Source organism: Theropithecus gelada, chromosome 2 (assembly GCF_003255815.1).
Source record: "Theropithecus gelada isolate Dixy chromosome 2, Tgel_1.0, whole genome shotgun sequence".
Lineage (NCBI taxonomy): Eukaryota > Metazoa > Chordata > Mammalia > Primates > Cercopithecidae > Theropithecus > Theropithecus gelada.
The window spans coordinates 153884425-153907619 of record NC_037669.1 but is presented as its reverse complement, the minus strand read 5'-3'; the positions used below and the strand labels follow the sequence as shown (position 1 = coordinate 153907619).

At 47.8% G+C, this 23195-nt stretch overlaps 1 protein-coding gene across 7 annotated transcripts in view; it reads left to right on the top strand.

Moving 5' to 3' along the window:
- MRAS (muscle RAS oncogene homolog) overlaps positions 1–23195 on the top strand; it is a 58905-nt gene that overhangs the window by 17496 nt on the left and 18214 nt on the right. For 4 of the 7 annotated variants that reach the window (XM_025376339.1, XM_025376338.1, XM_025376341.1 and 1 more), the window contains exon 2: positions 8577–8787. The exons of the other annotated variants lie outside the window; for them this stretch is intronic. In XM_025376339.1, coding sequence (XP_025232124.1) covers positions 8595–8787 — 193 coding nt within the window. In that variant the 5' untranslated portion in view covers positions 8577–8594. The remainder of the gene's footprint in view (positions 1–8576; positions 8788–23195) is intronic. 7 annotated transcript variants of the gene reach the window in all.

The window sequence follows — 23195 nt, the reverse complement described above, 5'->3', positions numbered from 1 at the left end:
GAGGCAGATGCTGCCACTGTCCCTACTTTTATAGAAAAGAAAACCAAGGTATAGAAAGTAACTTGCCTAGGGTTGCAGGCTGTCTGCATAGCTCAAGCTCCTTGGCAAGGAGTTCCAATTGAGCGGCCAGTCCTAAGCTGGGCAGGGAACAGCTCTAGTGTAGGACCACAGGGAGATGGGCTGAGGCTGGGGCAGGGACCCATATAGGGGATAGGGTCCCAAACAGAGGTGCTAGAAGGTGCTAGAAAATAAGGCTTTCACAGCAGCTTGGTGCCCCCAGCTTCCTCGCTGGTCCTCAGGGTGGAGGTCCTCAGGGCTGAGGGCTACCTGCTGGTACCAGATCTATGCCCTGCTCAGCAAGGTGTCCCAGCCTGGATCTGGGGTGCTGGGGTGGGAAGTGTCTAGTTTTGATAACTAGTATTTGCCCTGGTTGCCTCTGAAGCTCTGACCTGCCCAGCTGTTTCACCCACATGGGCAACGGTCTGACCTTGGGGGTGTATCCTACTCTGACACCACCTTGCAGCTCAGTCCTGACCTCTTTCCAGCACTCCTGGATCAGCTGCCTCTGCCCTGGCCTGACTGCACACACATACTCACCAGCCCCTAGCCAGCAGAGGATGCCTAGCATCACAGGCTGACAGTGGCTCTGGAACTACACTGTGTGGTTTCAGATCCCGACACTGCCTCTTTCTAGCTTGGTGACCTTCAAAACGTTATTTGACTACTCTGTGTCTCAGTTTCTTCAACTGTGAGATGCGGATAATGGGAAGCTGTACCCCGTAGGGTTGTCGTGAGAATTAAAATCTTCCAACAGCATCTGACACATTGTTTACCTTAAATGTTCCTATTGCTTTTAACATGATGACTGTTGTAATTATAATTGTCATGGCAGGTGGTTTCTGCACACCTACTGAGGCTCATTGTGCTGGGTCGCAGATGGCTACGCCCTAAGTCCTGTTTGGGAGGTGCCCGTATACTGGTGGGAAAGACCCAGGTATTGACAGTTGCCATGTGGAACTGTGGAAGCATGTGGTACTTAGGGGTCATGAGTAAGCCCAACAACGTGTCCCTCCCTGACTTACTTCAACCTTGGCCTTTGCTTGGATCTCTGGACTTCTGTCTGATCATTTCTGCTCTGCTGACAGCAGTCCAGGTGTGATCCTGGCAAAGGAGATTAGAAGAAAAGCAGGGATTGATAGATTAACAGAAGACTTGGGTAATAGAGATCTCCAGAGATCACCAGGCAGGCTACCCCTAAAGGTCCTGAGCCCTTCCCATGGAAAAGGATGGCCACTAAGTGGGATGTTTTGGAGGGAACCAGAAGGGTAGTAGGTTAGATCTGGGGCAGCAGACAGATTTTCTCTCTGGAGCAGTCAGTGTGTTCTGCTGCCAAGAGTACTGTGTTGACAAGGAAGGGGACCGTGAGCCATCAGTGTTGTCTGCCATGGCTCTGGGAATGGGAAGGAGCAGCACCCATGCCACCTACTTGCCATCGAGACTTGCTGTTTATGGCATGAAATCACATACGTGGTTGGGTGGGTGGTTAGGGCTTAATAATGGAGTGAGCTAAAACGCACTGGTGGCTTTCTAGAGGAGCTGAGAGGCCCAATGACAGTGCCACACTTGGCTTAGCAAAGATATGAAACAAGGAGCTGAAGCAAAGTCTCAGGGAGTGGAGAGTGAAGCTTAAGGGATGCCAAGTGGCCTAGACCCCTGTGGGGTCACGTGCCATTTACGCACAGCCTGCAGGTCAGCGCTCTGGTGAAGCTGCCCATTTCTGGGAATTGTGCAGAAGGGAAGGGCAGCTCCTGGAATGCAGAGCCATTTCCTCCACATGGGTTGGGTCACTCCCCACAGCGTGTCCTCATCCCCCTGGGTTGGGCACACCCAGACATCATAGAGATGAGATTAGCTTCCCAGGTCTAATTCAGCTCAATGTGAGTGAAAGTCCATTCACTTTCCTAAGAGCCCCATTAATAATGGATATGTCCTTCTCTCTAACCTGATTTACCTAAAATACTTGCAATTCAATTGATGGGGTTAGGGGGACTCTTTGAAATAATTAGTATAGAAATACAGAAGCAAAAAACAGTAAATACCAAACCTTCAATAAAATTGGCAGCATCTTTGGGAGAGCCTCTGGATTGGCCCTGGCCCAGCCTCTGAGAATCTGTGGTCCCAAGGTCAGGGCCAAGGGAGGCAGCAACAGTGATGAAGAGTGCCCTGTAGGAGAGTGAATCATGAAGACACTACCCTGAGAAAAGAAAAGCCATGTGATGCAGCAAAATGAATTGGCAAAAGAATTGGAGGCAGTGTGGCATGACCGCTGTAACATGACCTTTGGCGTCTAACCAGTCCACAGCAGTTGTCCACTAAGGGTGGGTGTTCTTGCTGCTATGCAACTCCTTCTGGGCACCATTTTTCCTGGCCAGCACATAGGACACTGCTTTAGAAGTGATGCTGGGTGGGGTGGGATGCATGGAGAGGCCAGGGGGCCTGTGGACCTCTTGGCAGCATCTGTAGCTGAAGCCATTCATTTAACATGTGCTGCTCACTTAGAACAATGGGTGCGGTGGTTTTAGGCTATTGTTTTGGGCAACAAGCTCCATAGAAGCCCTAGAACCTGGAAACCTGAGGAGAAGAGGCAAATTTCATGAGGGATAAGAACCACCGAGCCCTGCCGTTTTGCCATTTTGTGGGGGCTGTGGGGGCCTGCTGCTGTCTTGGACATTTCTGTCTATCACCACATCAGGTCCTCCCGAAGCCCTCTGCAGTGTGGATGCCCTTCTCTAGGGCTGTGGATGGGGCAAGGAAATGGTTTAAATCACTGAAGCCTACCAGGTTGAAGGGAAAGCAGGGGCCCAACTACTTTATCGATGCAAATATGCCCTTGCTGAGGGACCCTCCAAGATTTTCTCACTGGGGCCTTACACCTTCCTGGGGGCCCTGTTCTCTTGTCTTATAGATGGGGAAACTGGGCACCAGGAAGTTAAGAAACTTGCCCCAGGTCACACAGGGAGTCTGTATTGGACGCCGCAGTGGAACTCCGGCTGCCTGGCTGTGGAGTTGAGGCTGTGTCTGACCTCCCAGGCTGTCCCTGACCTCCCAAGCTGTCCCACTGAGAACCACTGGGCTGTTACACAAGACTGTTCCCGGGAGGTCTTAGACACACCCATGCTAACTTTGAAGATTGCTGAGTGAAAAGGTTATACTGGGGTGATCAGTCCACCCAGCCACCCACTTCCTAGGGGTATGAGCCAGCCCCTTTCAGAAGGATGGGTGTGACCCCCTGCTTCTTAGCACGAGGGAGGTCTGTGTGGGTAGAAGGCGGCACTGGGGAAGTGATGAGGGCAGTGTGAGTAGAGACTGAGCTTCCCATGTGTTAGGCTCTGCCTGGCCCCGTGAGGGGCAAAGGAATGAGAGGATGTGGCTCTTGTCCTCGTGGAGCTTACAATCTGTTTGACAAGGTAAATCTGGTATTCGGGGAAACGACTTCAAAGCATGCACGAAGGTTCTACCCATGGGGAAAGAAAGGGAGCAAGAGGCAGACAACAGCCAAGAGAGCTTATTTTTCCATTTACAGATGCCTGAGGTTTTTGTACACACGTTATTAAAATTATTGAGGAGGCGATATTGCCTTTTAGGCAGAAGTTTCCAGTATGAACAACGGTTTGGGTTGCCATGAAGCCTGTGGCCTGGGCGGGGCCCTGAGAGCAGTGGTTGCCATGGGAACCAGCTCAGCCACCCCCACGGCCAAGTGGCTGCTATTCCCAAAGTTGGTTTCTGCGTGGATGGGGCTGCCTGGAACCTTGGAGCCATTTCCCATGGAAACAATGCTCTAAATGGTGGGTGATGTTCCCACACAGGCCTATTTTGTCTGGCTGTTAACAGAGCAGAGATGGTGGTGAGGCTTCTCATGCTGAGAGGAGGCTGGGAATGAGAGTGTGTATGTGTGTGTGTGTGTGTGTGTATGTGTGAGTGTGTATATGTGTGTGTGTCCTCCTCCTTGGGAACAAAGTAAACAAGGTGACAAAACGAGCATTTGGGCATCTTCTCAGAGCTCGGCATGTCTCATACATTTTATTTCATGCTTAGAGCAATCCTGCAAAGTATGAGTCTCCAGCTAACCCACTTTACTAATAAGATACTGAGGCCATGGAAGGTAATTTGCCCAAGGTCACTCAACTGGTCAGTAGGAGAGTATTCAGCACAGAAAATAGTGGGGAAATTTTAAGGAGAACCCCAAGTCTACCTTCTACCACCTTCCCACCTCAGAGGGCACACCCATCATCCCCCAAAGTGAAGACCCAACATCCTGGAATGATCTTTGAGGTGCTTTTTGGTTGAGAAGGCCGGAAAGGAGAGGTGTGTTGTGAATGTAAGCAGTTTGCTCCTTAACCACCAACCAACCAACTTTTCATTCTGTGGTGACTTTCATCATAGCCTGTGAGTGGTTTTTAAAAAATCTTTCTCTGTACCGCATGAGACCAGCTTGTTTTGTAGGAGTGTGGTTCATGGTTCTTGGCATCTTGACCTCCCCATCTGCAAAGACACCATTTGATCCGTGTTTTCTGAGAGGCTGGAGAAACAGGCCTATCAAAAGGAGATAGCACCTTTAGGAATTGGGGGGTTCTCTGGACTCATTCTCCAGCTTTGGAAACCCCTTCTTTGTTCCTGGCTCACACTTGATTCCAGAGGGCCCTGTCTGTGCCATTAGTCTGATCTCTTAGTAGGAGAGAGACAGTCCCAAGCCCTGGCTGAGAGAGTTGTCCCTTAGCTTTACCATGGGGAAGCTAGCTCTGTGGTACGTAGGTTGTCTGACCATTGTTCAGAAATGCGTGTTGAACCTCTAGTTCATTCAGTAAGTGTCTGCCCGGTGCCAGTGCTATGCCAGGCTCTGGGATATAGAGAAGAACAAGATGCTGTCCCTGCCCTTTTGTGCACAGTAAACACATAGAAAATTCTAGGCATCATTGTGGCATCTGTGGCAGGAACTTCAGGGCTCAAAGCACAGGTGGAGGCAGTGCCTAGTGCTGACCCATGAGGAAGTATGTGCTCTCCTGGGGGTCTTAGGTGTGCGCAGAGGCTGCAGCGTGACCACAGGGCACACTGGGAGACCACAGAGCTGGTTGGGAGTGAGAGTAGAGTGTGAGGGGCTGCGGCACATGTGTGGCTGGAGAGGTCAGCAGTGGCAGCCAGCGACAGGCATTGACTGTCCTGTGAGGGGGCCTGGACTTTCCTCCTCAGCGTTGAGGGGCACAGAAAGGGTTTTCACAGGGGACCCAGTCTGATGTTTGTGTGAAATGAGTAGTCTAGCCCTGTTCCATTGCGTCCAAATTAGAAGGGAACCCTGGCTTGGCTCCTTGTGGTCTCTCAGGGTTCAACCTCTGAGAGCAGGGTGCTGTCAAAAGGAGGGGGCCCCCACTGGCCATTTCCTGCCCACTGCCTTGGCAAGCAGAGGGCATTTTTTAAGGAGTCCCCAGGTGATTCGGCTGTGGGTGGTCTGAGTGCCGACTCAAAGCTTCATTCATGTCCTCCAGCATATTTACTAGTGTATTTCTTATCTTGAGAAGAAAATAAAGACAAATGGTTTTCCTTTTCAATACCTTCCCACCCACTTAGTATTTTTTAGTTATGTCGCTGCCAGCAGAGAATGGAAGCTGTAAAAACAGCCAAACACCGACTGGGTGTGGTGGCTCACGCCTGTAATCCCAGCACTTTGCGAGGCCGAGGCAGGTGGATCACAAGGTCAGGAGAGCAAAACCATCTTGGCCAACATGGTGAAACCCATCTCAACCGAAAATACAAGAAAATTAGCCGGGCGTGGGTGGTGGGCACCTGTAGTCCCAGCTACTCGGGAGGCTGAGGCAGGAGAATCTCTTGAACTCGGGAGGCGGAGGCTGCAGTGAGCTGGGATTGCACCACTGCACTCCAGCCTGGGTGACAGTGAGACTGTCTCAAAAAGACCAAAAACCAGCCAAACACCAGCAAACACCTTTCACCCACAGCCCAGCGCCATTGCCCAAGACAGGGCGGCAGTGGCTGAGGGGCATTGAGGGGTGAACCCCACGCTCAGGGCAAAGGAGATAGGCCACTGGGCCACCCCTTCCTCCCCATTTCTGTCACCCTGCAACTCCTCTCCGCCCTCTCTCCTTGGCCTGCCTTTACCGTCGTGGATTTGGCCATGGAAGAGCTCAGTTAAGTGAAGCCTCAGCTTGTCCCATGTTGTAGGAAGATGCTGGAACCAGATCCCGGGGCCACAGCCGGTGCCTGGTCCTATCCTGCCCCAAAAGAGCTGAGATCCCCACTCGTATGAGAGGAAATCAAACATTTTCAGGTGGCTTGAACATTTTATTTTCCTGGGAGCATTTTAATAGTGTTAAACTTTTCTAGTACACAAATATAATGCATGCTTGTTGTAGAAAACTGAAACATTAAGAAAATGAAAATGCCCTGAAATGTGCCTCAGAGACAACCAACTGCTAAACCTCTTAATGCCCGGATCCACACCTGACCGCGCAGATTCATGGTGGGCCTCTTCGTGGAAGGTGGATCAGGTGTACTTACTAGCTGTTTGCAGCCTGGCTTTTTTCATACATAACAATGCACTTTTTCTAGGTTACTGAATATCTTCCTTTTAAATGACTGCATAGTACTCCATTATATGAATAAACTTTTTCTTTAACTTTTTCCGCCAACATTAAGTTATTTCTATTTTCCCCCATTCTTAACATCTTTCTTCACTTTTCTGATTATCTCCTTAGAAGAAATTCTCACATGGGGTAGAGCTGCAGGAGAGGGTATGAATGTATTTATGCAAGTGTATTTTCAGTACAGCCTAGGCAGATTTGCACTTTCACTGCAGTGTAGCAAAGCTTGTACTTCCCTGAGACTTTGGGGAAGTCCTAAATGTCAACATCAGGCTTCAGTAACTACAAAGCATTCTGCAATGACTCTCGCCTGCAGCCCCATGCAAATCAGTGTGGCCACATAACCCACATTTGTATTTAGCCCCCTTTCTGTCAAAATCTGGAACTGAAGACTATTTTAGAGCTGGAAATAATTATAAAAGTAATCTAATCCAGCCCTTTAAATTCATAGATAAGGAAACTATGGCTCAGAGAGGTCAGTGGCCTTCCCAAGTGGTGGCGGAGCACACAGGGCACCCAGTTCTTTGTCCTCCCGGCCACGCTGCCACCCTCCTCTCTGTGAGACCGTCAGTTTCCTGGTCACACATACACCATGCTGTTTTCCCTCCCAGCTTGCACAGGGATTCTTTCTTTTCTTCTACACAGCAGTAGGATCAAGCTTTCCCTCCCTCGATTCAAGGTCCATTTTTGTGCCACCCAGGAATGCCCCAGCAGGAGGTGGTATTGCTTCTTCCTGGCAGGGTCCACAGTTAGTTAGCAGTTTAGGTTCCTGGCTACAACCCCAAATTGTTCTTTAGGGGATCCCCCTAGCTGCACCCGTGTTTAACATTTGGTGCTGTCAGCCTCCTTCTGGAAACTCTTCGCTTCCATCATGACCACGGATCCTGGTTTCCTTCCTTTCCTTCTGAGTACCTCCAAGAGGCTCCCTCCTGCCTCTCCTCCTTGTCACTTTGGGACACTATTTACAAAGGTCACTCTTCACTTCTGTTAAGGCCCCATTATTCTTTAGAGTCCTGGTCCCACTTCCAGCTGCCTCCTGGTCACCTTAGCTCAGGGTTCCTCAACCTCAGCACTATTGACATTTTAGGATGGCTGATTCTTCATTGGAGGGGACTGCCCTGTGCATTGTACGATCCCTGGCCTCTGCTGAACAGATGCCAGTGGTACCCACTCCATTTTGACAACAACAAAAAATATCTCTAGACGTTGCAGATATGCCCGGGGAGCAAAGTTCCCCTGATTGAGAACCACTGCCTTAGCTGGCCTCAACAGCATGAAAACAAAACTTCGACCTGCTCCTACCTGCCTCCTCCCCAAATAAAATGAGGTTGAACAGAAGCCGTAAGATTCCAGCATGACTTTGTGTATAATACAGAGCAAGAAGCAGAGAGAAAGGAGCCAGAATCTAGAACTCTGAAACTTTGAAGGAGCCTCAGAATCCCAGAACTCAGGTGTGCTAAGCTATCATGCCCCGCTTTCTAAGCTAAGACACAGCTTCAAATCCTTCTCAGCATAGCACCCAGTTAATAAGAGGGGATATGAAAGACGAACCTCCATGCCAGCCCTGCTCAGACCACTGCCCTCGTGTTAACCTGTACAAGTAGAGTTTAGTGGCCAAAAAGCTTCTTTGACATGGCTTTTGGCTGTACTTGCTAAACAAGACCAGTGGTACTGTGTCCTCAACACCGGGCCTGGCACATAATTGGTGTTGAATAAATGATGGTTGAATAAATCACTTTAACAGTGACTGTCTCTGGGTAGTGAGACCAGGTGTAATGCTTTTATTTTCTTTTGCATTTCTTCATTTTCAAACCTCTTTATAAGTGAGAGTATTTATTACTTTATAAAGGAGGAAGACACATGAATATCTTCCCCTAAGTTAAAAAGCCCTCTGTCTCATTCCACATGTCTTGCTTCCTTCCGCAGGTCTGACCTTCGAGAAACATGGCAACCAGCGCCGTCCCCAGTGACAACCTCCCCACATACAAGCTGGTGGTGGTGGGGGATGGGGGCGTGGGCAAAAGTGCCCTCACCATCCAGTTTTTCCAAAAGATCTTTGTGCCTGACTATGACCCCACCATTGAAGATTCCTACCTGAAACATACAGAGATTGACAATCAGTGGGCCATCTTGGACGGTGAGACCTGGGTGGCAGCCCTGCATTGGGTGGGATAGTAGATGGGGAGGATCAGGGACATTTGACAGGTTTCAGTGGGGCAAGGTGGTTTCCTTAATGTTGCTGTTACGGGATGGTTGGTATAAAGCCCTGTGTCATTTTCAGGGTGAATTCTGAACAGGGAAGGCCTGCGTAGAGGACTTGCAAGGTTTCGTGGAAACCAAAATGTGCATTCAACAAAGAGGGGAGGCTTGAATCATGCCAGCTCAGCAATGACATGATTGTTTTCTCTTGCTGATCAGAATCTCTGATTAACAGTTATGGATGTCTTTAGCTAATAAAAGAGGGAAAAGCACGTTGTTTCTTAATGAACATAGTTTACTTGGTACTTGTATATATATTCCTTTGGGGGGAATCTCTTGCATCTGACATTTTGTTTCTAGCTGAGTGTGAATTAGTCTGGATTACTAGTTCTAAGTGTGGCAGCCAGGCCAGCAGCAGCCATAGCATCAGGAAACTAATTAGAAATGCACATTCTCAGGCCCATACTGATTTGGAAATTCTGAGGGTGAGCCCAACAGCCTGTGTTTTAACACACCCTCTAGGAGATGCTTGAAATCAGGTAGCATTACATCTCCAACTTTGTTCTTTTTCAAAGTTATTTTGACTAGTCTAGGTCCTAAGGTATTTCTATGTGAGTTTTAGAATCAGTTAAATTCTAAAATCCTAGATTTTGATTGGGATTGTGTTGAATCTGTAGATCTGTTTGAGGAGAATTGATATTTTAACAATGTTGAGGCTTCCAACCCATGAACACAGTATCTCTTTCCATTTGTTTATTTATTTATTTAGGTCTTCTTTAATTTCTCTTGTCAATTTTATTTGTAGGTTTTTTTTGTCTTGGTTTTTTGGTTTTTTTTGAGACAGAGTCTCACTATCACCAGGCTAGTGGAGTGCAGTGGCGCAATCTCGGATCACTGCAACCTCTGCCTCCTGGGTTCAAGCAATTCTCCTGCCTCAGCCTCCCAAGTAGCTGGGATTACAGGCATGCATCACCACACCCAGCTAATTTTTTTGTACTTTTAGTAGAGACGGGCTTTCGCCATGTTGGCCCGGATGGCCTTTATCAGGTCATGGAAGTTCCTTTCTGTTCCTAGTTTGCTGAGAGTTTTTATCAGGAATGGATGTTGGATTTTGTCCAGTGCTTTTTCTGTGTCTACTGAGGTAACCATATGGTTTTCCTTTTTTAGTTTGTTAATATGGTAAATTACATTAATTGTTTTGTTTTGTTTTTGTGACAGAGTCTTGCACTGTCACCTAGGCTGGAGCGCAGTGGCACGATCTTAGCTCACTGCAACCACAAACTCCTGGGCTCAAGAGATCTTCTTGCCTCAGCTTCCCCAGTAGCTAGGACTGTAGGCACACACCACTGTGCCGGCTAATATTTTACGTTTTTGTGGAGACTGGGGGGAATCTCCCTTCGTTGCCCAGGCTGGTCTCGAACTCCTGGCTTCAAACAATCCTTCCACTTCAGCCTCCCAAAGTGCTGGGATTACAGGTGTGAGCCACCATCCCTGGTCCTTGATTTTTCTTTTTTCTGGTATTAAACTGACATTGCATCCCTGGAATAAACCCCACTTGGTCATTATATATTATCCTTTAATATGGTTGGCTTTGATTTGCTAAACTTTTGTTTACAATTCTCATATCTGTGTTCTTGTGAAATATTGGTCTATAGTTTTCTTGTAATGTCTGTGTCTAGTTTTGGTATCAGAGTAACGTTGGCCTTATAGAACAAGTGTTATTCAATTTTTTGGAAGAGTTTGAGTTAAATTCGTATTTCTTCCCTAACTGTTTAGTAGAATTCACAAACAAGGCCATCTGGCCCTGGAGTTTTCTTTGTGGGACGATGTTTCTGTTTTTGTTTTGAGACAGGCTCTTGCTCTGTTACCCAGGCTGGAGTGCAGTGGCGTGATCCAGGCTCACCACAGCCTAGACCTTCTGGGCTGAAGCAATCCTCCCACATATTTTGTCTGTCTTTTGGTTGTTTCAGCTGAGAAGGTAAATCTGGTTCCTGTTACTCCATCTTGGCCAGAAGCAGAACCAAATCATGACTTCAAAAAAATACAGCTTTGTGGCCGGGCGCTGTGGCTCACGAGGCCTGTAAATCCCAACACTTTGGGAGGCTGAGGTGGGCAGATTGCTCAAGCAATCTGCTCAAGCTCAGGAGTTTGAGACTTGCCTGGGCAACATGGTGAAACCCCATCTCAACTAAAAATATAAAAATTAGCCTTGGGTGGCTGAGGTGGGAGAATCACTTGAGCTCAGGAGCCAAGACTGTGCCACCTCACTCCAGCCTGGGCAACAGAGTGAGACCCCTTCTCAAAAAACAAAACAAAACAAAACAAAAAACTTTGTAAATATATTTTGAAAGCACTGAATTATGTACTTTTAGAGTATTAATATTATGGCGTGTAGATTGTATCTCAGTTTTAAAAAGCACCATCCTCCAAGGGTTTGTCTGCAGCCCTGGGACTTTGAACAGTTTGACCAGGTACCAAGCACCTTCCCATCTTGGGACTTTGCATTTTGTCTTCTCTCTGCCTAGAACATTCTTCCTGCAGAAACACTGATTTAATTTAGGTCTCAGCTCAAATGTCACTTTATCTAAGAGGTCTTCCCTGACCAAACCATAGACACTAGTATCCATCCCACCCCTGTCATCTCTATGCCCAGCTCTGGTTTTCTTTATTCTGCCTTTTATGGTTGAACATAGTTTATCTTTGTTTGTGTTTTTGTCTCTGCTGACTAGAATATAAATGTCTGAGAGCGGGGACTTTATTTATTGACTGCATTATTCCTAGCATCTAGAATACTGCTTGGCTCATAGTAGGTCCCCAGTAAACATTTGTGGAATGACCAAATGAATGAATAAACCTTGAACAATATATGTGTAGTGACAGGTTTGATGTGCTAGCTATATTATTTTTTTCTAACTCACAATAATATGTCTATATAACTATTAAAATTAAAACTTACGGCCGGGCGCGGTGGCTCAAGCCTGTAATCCCAGCACTTTGGGAGGCCGAGACGGGCGGATCACGAGGTCAGGAGATCGAGACCATCCTGGCTGACACGGTGAAACCCCGTCTCTACTAAAAAATACAAAAAAACTAGCCGGGCGAGGTGGCGGGCGCCTGTAGTCCCAGCTACTCAGGAGGCTGAGGCAGGAGAATGGCATGAACCCGGGAGGCGGAGCTTGCAGTGAGCCAAGATCATGCCACTGCACTCCAGCCTGGGCGGCAGAGCGAGACTCTGTCTCAAAAAAAAAAAAAAAAACAAAAAAACTTACATCTGTGCACTTTCTAAACTCATTTCATGTATCATCTATTGGAATATATGGCACACTTGGGATATACTGAGTTAAATAAATGTAAACAAGTTTCTTCACTGCAGGACTTATAAGAACCTTTAATATGTCGGGTGCGGTGGCTCGCGCCTATAATCCTAGCACTTTGGGAGGCCGAGGCAGGCGGATCACGGGGTCAAGAGATCGAGACCATCCTGGCTATCACGGTGAAACCTCGTCTCTACTAAAAATACAAAAAAATTAGCCAGGTGTGGGAGCGGGCACCTGTAGTACCAGCTACTCTGGAGGCTGAGGCAGGAGAATGGCGTGAACCTGGGAGGCAGTGAGCCGAGATCGCACCACCGCACTCCAGCCTGGGCGACAGAGCGAGACTCCGTCTCAAAAAAAAAACGAAAAAAACAATAGAACCTTTAATATGCAAACACATATTAGAGGTGTAGTGATAGGATACATTGTCCTTAGGGCTTCCCACAGGGGTCATTTTTTGCACGTGATTCTGAACTACTGAACTACGTTCCATAGAAAACATTCTGAAACACATTGCATGATGCATGTAAGAAAGTAACACCATGCCTGGTACATCATTGGAACTCAATCAGTATTTCTCTCTACAGCCATATAAACTTCTATAACTTTTTTCTGAGTAACTTTGGATGTGAAATTGGTTTCTGAGGAAAAATGTTTTCCTCAAGATTGATTTTTAGGAAGATTTTGTGATAACATAGCCGGAGCAGCAGGGAGAGGGGCAACACGGTCGCAGCCTTATATTAGAAGCGTGCATTTGCAAAGCCTGTGTTCTGAAGCGCCTGGGCTCTCCATGGCGTTACTTTAGAAGAATGAATTTGTTAAACCTCTAATTCTGCCACCAGAGTCAGGCCCGATTGAGGGCATTGCCCACCCAGGCTTTCCTCAGGAATAGACACCAGATTCCCAGATTAGATACTTCTCCACTCCATTAGATCTGCTATTAAGAAAAGGAAGACTTGGCCGAGTGTGGTGGCTCACGCCTGTAATCCCAGCACTTTGGGAGGCCGAGGGTGGTGGAGGTCAGGAGTTTGAGACCACCCTGACCAACATAGTGAAACCCCGCCTCTACTAAAAATACAAAAAATTTAGCCAGGCGTGGTGGCACCTTTAATCTCGGCTACTCGGGAGGCTGAGGCAGGAGAATCGCTTGAACCCAGGAGGCGGAGGTTGCAGTGAGTAACTCTGAACCTTTCTGGAGCTGAACTTTTCTGGAGTGGTCTACACCCCTGGGATGGCCAGGACTTCCCTAGGCATCTGGATCCCAGAGGTCCTGCTCCCCTGAGGCCATGCCATCTTTAAGGAGGTGCTAAGTTGGAGGTGCCCTCAGTTACCCTGTACCCCACTGAACTCCAGGGACTCTCAACTCTGCAGTTTCTCTTCTTCCAAACTCAGAAAGAGTAAAAACGTGGCAGCATGATGATGAGAAGGAAGAGAATGATAATTTTGATGACGGGGTACTGAATGGGCAGAAATGGTGTGGAAGGCCCGTGCTAAGCACATTGCATTTGCTGTCTTTGAATCCTTACAAATGCTATCGTGGTAGTTGTGTTGTTATTTCTGTTTTACAGATGAAGAAAATACAGCAGAGTTTCACACAACGAGCAACAGTTTGAGCTACCTGTTGACTCCTATTCACTGTCAGTCTTGTTGTGTAGGAAAATCCTCCCCGACAGCACAGTGGATCCTTGTGCCTCTGGGAAGGGGAGCTGAAATCCCAGGAAGAAGTGGGTGTGGCTGGACTGTCACACCTCCCCTGCCCTTCTTACTCCTCACCCAGGGTCCTTCAGAGAGCTAGGTGCTCCGGTTGTGATCTCAATCTCACTTCGGAGATTTGCAAGCTGCTTAAGGAAGCCTTCTCTGTGACTTCCACACTGATTTTTCTCACAGGCTGCCTGCTTTCTTGCAAACCTGTTTCTTCCGAGAAGTCACATTGCCTGTGTCCTCCCAGAACCTAAGAGGCAGGAGCCGGCTGGCCTCAGGGGTCAGCAGCCGGGCTCTCCTGTGGCTGCGGGACCCCCAGGCTTTGGAGCAAGCCTGCTCTGAGTTCTTTCCCACAGGGGTTCGGGATCCTCATCTCACTTTACATTGTCAAGGGCCCAACCCTGGGAGCCTCTCTTCCTCCCCGTCTGGTCCCCGCTTCTCCATTGTGGGGTTCCCTCCGGCTGTACCATCTCCATGCTATCAGCCCTCTACTCCTGTCTCTGACGTTGGAACCCCACTTCACCTCGGCTTTCGGCTGTGTGACTCCCCTCACCCCAATTTTCTCTTGTCATGAATCAGGAAGCCCCAAACCTTAGCCAGAGCCATGGAGTTTTGTGTTTGTTTTATTGTGATAAAGTGTACATAACATAAAAGTTACCATCTTAACCATCTTTAAGCATATAGTGTATTCACTTTGTTCTACAACCATCCCTCCCGTTCATCTCCAGAACTTTTTCACCTTCCCCGACTGAAACTCTGTACCTATTAAACACTGACTCCCCATTCTCCCCTCTCCTCAGTCCCTGGCAACCACTATTCTGCGTGCTTCCTTTTCTTTCATTGATATCATATTTTTGCATGTTTTGAGGACACGGTAATAATCAAATCCAGGTAATTAGCATATCCATCACCTCAAACATTCTTTCTTTGTATTGGGAACATTACAGTTCTCTTCTAGCTATTTTGAAATTTGCAATGAATTATTGTTAACTATAATTTCCCTACTGTGCTATGAAATACTAGAACTTATTCCTTCTATCTCTTTGTATTTCTGTACCCATTAACTAACTTCTCTTCATCCCCCCACCCACACACCCTTCCCAGCCTTTGGTGTCAATCATTCCACTCTCTACCTCCATGAAATCTACTGTTTTAGCTCCCACATATGAGTGAGAACATGCGATATTTGTCCGTACCTGGCTTATTTCACTTAACATAATGACCTCCACTTCCCTCCATGTTGCTGCAAATGACAGGATTTCTTTTCTTTTCTTTCTTTTTTTTTTTTTTTTTTGACACGGAGTCTCGCACTTGTTGGGCAGACTAGAGTTCAGTGGTGTGATCACTGCAACCTCCCCCTCCCGGGTTCAAGCAATTCTCCTGCCTCAGCCTCTCAAGTAGCTGAAATTACAGGCGCCTGCCAACATGCCCGGCTAATTTTTGTATTTTTAGTAGAGATGGGGTTTCACCATGTTGGCCAGGTTGGTCTCGAACTCCTGACCTCAGGTGATCTGCCCACCTCAGCCTCCCAAAGTGCTGGCATTACAGGCATGAGCCACTGTGCCCAGCCTCATTGTTTTTTACGGATGAATAACATTCCATTGTGTATATATGCTACATTTTCTTTATCGTTCATTCACTGAAAGGCACTTAGGTTGCTTCCTTACTCTTGGCTATTGTGACTAGCGCTGCAATAAACATGGTAGTGCAGGTATCACTTCAATATACTGATGTCCTTTCCTTTGAGTATGTACTCAGCAGTGGGATTGCCGGACCATATGGCAGCTCGACTTTTAGTTTTTTAAGGAATTTCCATACCATTTTCCATAGTGGCTGTACTAGTTTATATTCCCACCAGCAATATCCAAACATTCTCTTTTCTTCACATCTTCCCTAGCATTTGTTATTTTTTGTCTTTTTGATAATAGCCATTGTAACTGGGGTAAGATGTTATCTCATTGTAGTTTTAATTTGCATTTCTCTGATGATTAGCGATGTTGATAATTTTTTCATATACCTGCTGTCCATTTGTTTGTCTTCTTTTGAGAAATGCCTATTCAGGTCTTTTGCCCTTTAAATCAGAATTTTATTTTATTTTCTCTTGCTAGTGAGTTGTTTGAGTTTCTTATATATTCAGGTTATTAATCCCTTGCCCCTTAAACACTAACTCCCCTTTTTCCCCTCTCCTCAGTCCTTGGCAACCACCATTCTACTTTCTTTCTTTATTTTTTCTAAAATGAAGTCTCACTCTGTCACCCAGGCTGGAATGCAGTGGCATGATCTCGCCTCACTACAACCTCCACTTTCTGAGTTCAAGTGATTATCCTGCCTCAGCCTTCTGAGTAGCTGGGATTACAGGCATGCACCACCACACCTGGCTAATTTTTGTATTTTTAGTAGGAATAGGCCAGGCTGGTCTCAAACTCCTGGCCTTAGGTGATCCACCCACCTCGGCCTCCCAAAGTGCTGGGATTATAGGCGTGAGCCACCGCGCCTGGCTTCTACTTTCTGTCTCTGAATTTGACTAATCTAGATACCTCATTTAAGTGCTATGATAAGTAGAATAATATTTGTCCTTTTGTGTGGCTGGCATATTTTAATTAGCACAATCTGTTCAAGGTTCATCCATGTTGCTGCATGTTCTGAATTTCTTTCCTTTTTTTGTTTTGAGATGGAGTCTCGCTCGGTTGCCAGGCTAGAGTACAGTGGCATGATCTCAGCTCACTGCAGCCTCTGCCTCCTGGGCTGAAGTGATTCTTCTGCCTCAGCCTTCCGAGTAGCTGGGACCGTAGACGCGCGCCACCACGCCCAGCTAATTTTTGTATTTTTAGTAGAGACGGGTAGTATTTTCACCGTGTTGGCCAGCATGGTCTCAATCTCTTGACCTCGTGATCCACTTTGGGATTACAGGCATGAGCCACCGCACCCGGCCTTCTGTCCATTTTAAAGCCGGATGACATTCCGCTGTATGGATGTACCATGTTTTCATTATCTGTTCATCTGTGGATGGACACTTGGGTGGTTTTCACCTTTTTGCTATTATGAATAATGCTGCTATGAGCATGGTATATAAATATCTGTTCAGGTCCCTGCTTTCCTTCTTTTGTCTTAGAGTTCTTGTGTGCCTATTTTTTCTGTTGGTTAGGGATGGAAGGCTGCTAAGCCCCTCGGTTTACAATTGTGGAAACTGAGGTACAGATGGAGAGGTCACTAGCCTAGGGTGAGACCTAGCTAGCTGGAGAGCCGGATCTGGGGCTTCTTGACCCTGCCGAGCGTGTCCTCCACCCTGTCCCACTACCTCCTGCTTTGGCCCAAGCCTTGGGCCTCTAGGGTGGGATGCTGACCAAATCCTCTGCCCACTTACAACAGGGCAGATGTCTCTGGGCCTCCCCACCCTCTGTCTCCCACCCCTGCCCTCCGCCCAGCCAGCCTCTGGAACTTCGCATCTTTCTTCCATCAGTGGAGAACAGCAGTGGGCCCTGGGTCTCCAGACACCGCTTCCTACCTTGGGGCTCTTGGGCCCAGCTCCACAACCTCTCTGTCTCCGTCTCCTCAGCAAGGGCCCAGTGTTTTCAAAGAGCAAAAGCCTGGCTCTTCTCCTGCACCCTCAGAAGCTGGGACATTTCCACCCTGGCTTCTGCCCAAACCTCAGACACAAGTGCTGTTGTCTTCTCAGAGGGGCCTGAACCTGGCTTTTCCCCGCACACTTGAATCCACATTCTTTCTGGGGATGGGGAGGAGAGGAGGACATTGGAAGGACAGGCAGAGGAAAAGGAACATTTATTGAGAGTTTTTTTTTTTTCCTGAGCCAGGAGCTTTACCAGGGGGCTTTATGCTCAGCAGGCCTTAGGCCAGCTTTAGAGTGGGCACTGTCCATAGGCCCCAACTAAGAATGGGGTGCAGGCAGAGCTGGCCTGTCCCCCACCAAGGGGAAGCTGCCCTTCCCCTGCCAACAGTGATGTGGGAGGAATTTCCCTCTTTCCCTTCATGGGGAAGCATGGCTGCTGGCCTGAGATGATGCAATCCAGCCCTGCAGGCCTGGGCCTGACCCTTTGTCCCTGCTGCATCAGCCACGCTGCTGAAATGCCTCACTGATCTCCACTGTGCCCAGGGCAGTGCTCGCTGGTAGAAAGGCCTTCCTCACATTGCTGACAGATCTCTTCCCAGATCTTCTCTTGCTGTCTGTCCTCAGAGCAGTGATAGCAGTTACTACCGACCAGACTTTTCTTGAAGGCCTCATACTAAGGGCTCTTACAAGGATGCCTTATTTCATCCTTGTGACAATTCTGTGAGATTGAGATTAGTGAAGTGAGAGTAAATCACTTTCCAGGTGAGCACAGCTGCTCTGCAGCCAGTGTACCTCAGTACTGCTGCTCTATTGGTAAAATAGTGAAGTACTCTCTACCACTGGAAAAGTGCTGCTGCCGCTGCTGCCCTGCGCCCAGGGGCCCTTCCCAGACCCACTAGCCAGACTTGGAGCTGAGGGAGCCCCCTCCAGCCACGGACCTAGAGTCAGCTCTTGGCTGGGACTCAGTGGTGAAGGTGTGAGTGGAATATGCAACTCCCCACACCCAACTCTTTGCACAGCCTGGGCTCATTCCAAATTTGTCAGCATCCCAAAATCCAAGTGTTTTTCCACTTCCCTTGCTGACAATCAGGTCATATATGGCAGTTAATGTGGCGTTTTGCCTGAGTTTCAGAACTTCATGTTGGTCACTGTTAGAGGTCACGTGACCAGTTTGGGCCAAGCACACCAGCCCGACCAATAGATCTGAGACCTCCCCTGTCTGCCATTGTGTTGGGTGATGCCACCTTCCCTGGGCCTCAGTGTTGCCTCTGTCGGCCTGTGCTCCCCACGCCCTGGCTCTGGTGACTGGGGCTCCTCCTCCCTTTGGGCTGCCTCTGGACAAAGACCTTGCACCCTCATCAGTGGGATCTGTATTCAAATGAGATACACCCCATAGTTGTTGCAAAGGATAAATGAACAAAATACAAATTGTGAGTTCCTGGAGGAAAAGGACTGCACCCACCATTGTATCTCTGATGTCAGCCCAGACCTGGCATCTATTAGGTGTTTAATTATCGTTTATTGAGTGAAGGGGGAAACAAGTCACCTTGCAAGGAGCTTGGCACATAGCAGACCTCAGTAGATGCTATTGTTGCAGTGATCGCTTTAATATGATGTCTATTATTGTTGTTTTTATTGTTATTTTTAGAGACAGGATCTCACTATGCCACCTAGGCTGGAGTGCAGTGGCATGATCATAGCTTACTACAGCCTCAAACTCCAGGGTTTAAGTGATCCTCCCACCTTGGCCTCCTAAGCACTAGAATTATAGATGTGAGCCACTGTGTCTGGTTTATATTATTTATGAGGTGGCTTGATGGTTTCAAGAATAGGTCCTGTCACCTGTATGGATGATGGGCCACTGACATGTGTCCCTGTGTCTAGGGAGGTCCAGGAGTGAGGCTTGAGCCCCTGACTTAGGGATATACCTCTCCACCCAGAGTTGTGTGAATTGAACCCTGAGTCCTATGTACCTGGATATGTTCACTAATTCATTCTGCAAATAATTGCTAATGTATCCATCTCTCTTTTGGGCTCTGAGGACGTAGCAATTGGCAAATCGAAGTCCCTGCTCTCATGAAGCTTATGTTTCAGTGGGGTGAGGGGACAGAGCATAAACAAATATATATGGTGTCAGGTGGTGATAAGTGCTGTGATAAAGAATAAGACAAGGTAAGGGAATCACAGTGAGGCAGGGGTTCTTTTGTTTTGGCTGGTCAAGGAGGGCCTTCCTGATAAGGGAATGTTGGAGCAGAGACCTAAAAGAGAAAGCTGCACCTGTATCTGGAAGAGAATCTCAGTCAGTGGGAGTATCAGGTGCAAGGGCCCTAAGGCAGGGGTGTGCCTGGCCTGTGTGGGGAATAGCTAGGAAGCCAGCATGGGGAGCAAGTGAGAGCATGGCTAGTAGGAGAGAGGTCAGGTAGGTAGCTGGAAGGGATTGATCTCGTGGGGTTTTGTAGGTAAATGAGAAGCCGTTGGAGGATTTTGAGCAGAGGAAGGACATAATCTAACGTGTTTAAAACATAGGTACTTCTCAGTTCCTTATCCCTCTGCCCTCCTGGCCCGGCGAGTGAGAAGAGCTCACTCTGGCTCTGGTGTGAATGGAACACAGAGGAACCATGACAGAATCGGAGAGACCAGTAAAGAAGCTCCTGATGGTGGGCTTGGGCATTGGTGGACGAGGTGGTAAGAAGGGTAGATTCTGGATGTGTTTTGAAGGAGGAGACGACAGGATTTGTCGATGGAGTATGTGAGGTTATTAGAGAGGGAAGCATCTTTGGCCTGAAGAACCAGTAGAATAGAGTTACATTTATCAAGATTAGGAAGAACAGTGAAAAACAAGTTTTGGGGGGAAATCAAGAGTCTAATTTTGGACATGTTAAATCCAGGATGCCTTTCACACATACAAGTAGAAGTCAAGGTGGCAGCTGGATATCTAAGCCCATAGGAGGGGAGACGTATGGGCTGGATGGAAATCTGGGTGGTGACCTATAAAGCTGCAGGTTGAGAGATCACCAAGAACATGACTGTGGTTAGAGAAGGACCCACCAATGTTTAGAGGCTGGGGAGAAGAGGAGACAGGGCAGGACCAGTCACTGCAGTTGGATAAAGACCAAGGCCAGAGTGGCATCCTGCAGCCAAGTGAAGAAGGTGCTTCACAAAGGCAGGGACCATCAACTGCATGAGAGGCCAGCCAGGAGCCCAGCAGGGTGAGGAACTGAGAAGCACCCATTGGATTTAGTGACATGGAGGTCATTTGAGACTTGACAAGATCAGTTTTGATGGAATGGTTAGAAATGAAAGTCTAATCAGAGTGGGTTCAAGAAAGAGTGGTGGAGAGGAGGAGCAGGCAGCGAGGATAGGCAAGAAGTGTTTCTGTAAGGGGGAAGACAGAAATGAACAGTAGTGGGAGGGAGAGGTGAGGCCTAGGGGTGGGGTTTTAATTTGTAATTTTTTTTGTTTGTTTTTAAGACAGGGTCTTGCTCTGTCACCCAGGCTGGAGTTCAGTGGCATGATCACGACTCACTGCAGCCTTGACCTCCCACAATCCTCCCACCTCAGTCTCCTCAGTAGCTGGGACCACAGGCCTGGCAAATTTTTGTATTTTTTGTAGAGACGGAGTCTCACTTTGTTGCCCAGGCTGCTCTCAGACTCCAGGGCTCAAGTGATCCTCCCAGCTCAGCCTCCCAAAGTGTTAGGATTACAGGAATGAACCACTGTACCCAGCTTTATTTGTAAATTTTTGTGTTTCATTTTTTTTGTATTTTTGAGTTTTTAAAAAATATTTATTTATTTATTTATTATTTTTTGAGACAGAGCCTCACTCTGTCACCCAGGCTGGAGTGCAGTGGCACAACCTTAGCTCACTGTAACCTCTGCTTCCCAGGTTCAAGCGATTCTCCTGCCTCAGCCTCCTGAGTAGCTGGGACTACAGGTGCCTGCCACCACACACAGCTAATTTTTGTATTTTTAGTAGAGACGGGGTTTCACCATGTTGGCTAGGCTGGTCTCGAACTCCTGACCTCAGGTGATCCACCTGCCTTGACCTCCCAAAGTGCTGGGGTTACAGGCGTGAGCCACTGTTCGCTGCCAATGTATTTTTGTTTTAAGATGAGAGAAATTAGAGTATGTTTACCTGCTGGTGGAAATAAACCAATAGAGAATAGGATGATGAAGGAACAACAGTTGCAGCAGTGTCCTCGCACAGGTGGCAGGGACCGGGAGCCAGTGCCCAGCTGGAGAGGATGGTCTTAGGAGCAGGGCTGGGTCATCCACCCTAGCGAGAGGGCATGTGTTTTACAGGAAGGGAGGTGGGTTGATTTTTTTCTCATATAACTTTTTTTATTGAGATAAAATTCATATGTACAGTTCAGTGGTTTTTAGTGTATTCACAGAGTTGTGCAACCACATATTGCTGATTGATTAACAAATCAGTAATCATTGTAATCACTGCCACTCATTCCTGAAAGTATCCATCCCCAACCTTGCTCAAAACCCCCCTTACCCATGAGCACTCACTCGCTATTGTCCCCCCTCCTCAGTCCCTGAAACCATTAATCTACTTCCTGCCTTTATGGATTTGCCTACTCCGGATGTTTCATGGAAACGGAATGCGATGACACATGGTCTCTTGCGCCTGGCTTCTTTCACTTAGCACAGTGTTTTCCAGGTTCATCCTGCTGCAAATGTGTATCAGAATTCCATTCTTTTTTATGATATTCTAGTGTACGGATATACTACATTTTGTTTTTGAGATAGAGTTTCACTCTTGTTGCCCTGACTGGAATGCAATGGCGCGATCTTGGCTCACTGCAACCTCTGCCTCCTGGGTTCAAACAATTCTCCTGCCTCAGCCTCTTGAGTATCTGGGATTACAGGTGTGCGCCACCACACCCAGCTAATTTTTGTATTTTTATTAGTGAGGGGGTTTCACCATGTTGGCCAGGCTGGTCTCGAACTCCTGACTTCAGGTGATCTGCCTGCCTCGGCCTCCTGAAGTGCTGGGATTACAGGCGTGAGCCACTGCGTTCGGCCATATACTACATTTTGTTCATTCTTTCATCAATCAATGGACATTTGGGTTGTTTCTGCTTTTGGCCATTGTGAGTAATATTGCTGTGACTGTTCATGTGCAAGTTTTCATGTGAAAACTTGCTTTCAATTCTCTTGGGTATATACCTAGAAGTGGAATTGCTGGGGGTCATTTGGTAACTCTATATTTAACACTTTGAGGAATTACCAAACTGTTTTCCAAAGTGGCTTCACTGTTTCACATTCCTCCCAGCAGTGTGTGAGGGGCCCCATGCCTCTCAGGTGGGTGATGTGGGGTGCAAGCATGTGGAATTTATCTCCTGTTAGATCCCTGTTTTAATTCCTGAGCTGAGAGTGCAAGCTTTGGCAGAAGAGGAGGGGCGGGTGGTGGTCACCCAGGCAGTGGGAGAATGATGGAGAAGGATGGCGGACACTCTGAAGGCCCTGGAAGTTGATGCTCAGGCCTTTAAAGGGGGAGAAGCCAGTGCACTCATGAATTTTCGCTTCCCTGCTACCCTTGGCTGCCCAGGCGCAGGTGCGGAGTAGGTGGAGAGTTTGGTGTAAGCAAGTGGAGTGAATGCAGGAAGCAGCCTCCAGGCTTCTGTCCTCCATCTCTGTCCTCACCCCTCCTTTTAGACCTGCTGTTCTTCACAGGCTGTGGGGATGCCACTGCTGACTCCCTGCTCAAAGACAGGCTGGTGTGAGAAGCAGAGCAAGGCTTGGAATCAGACG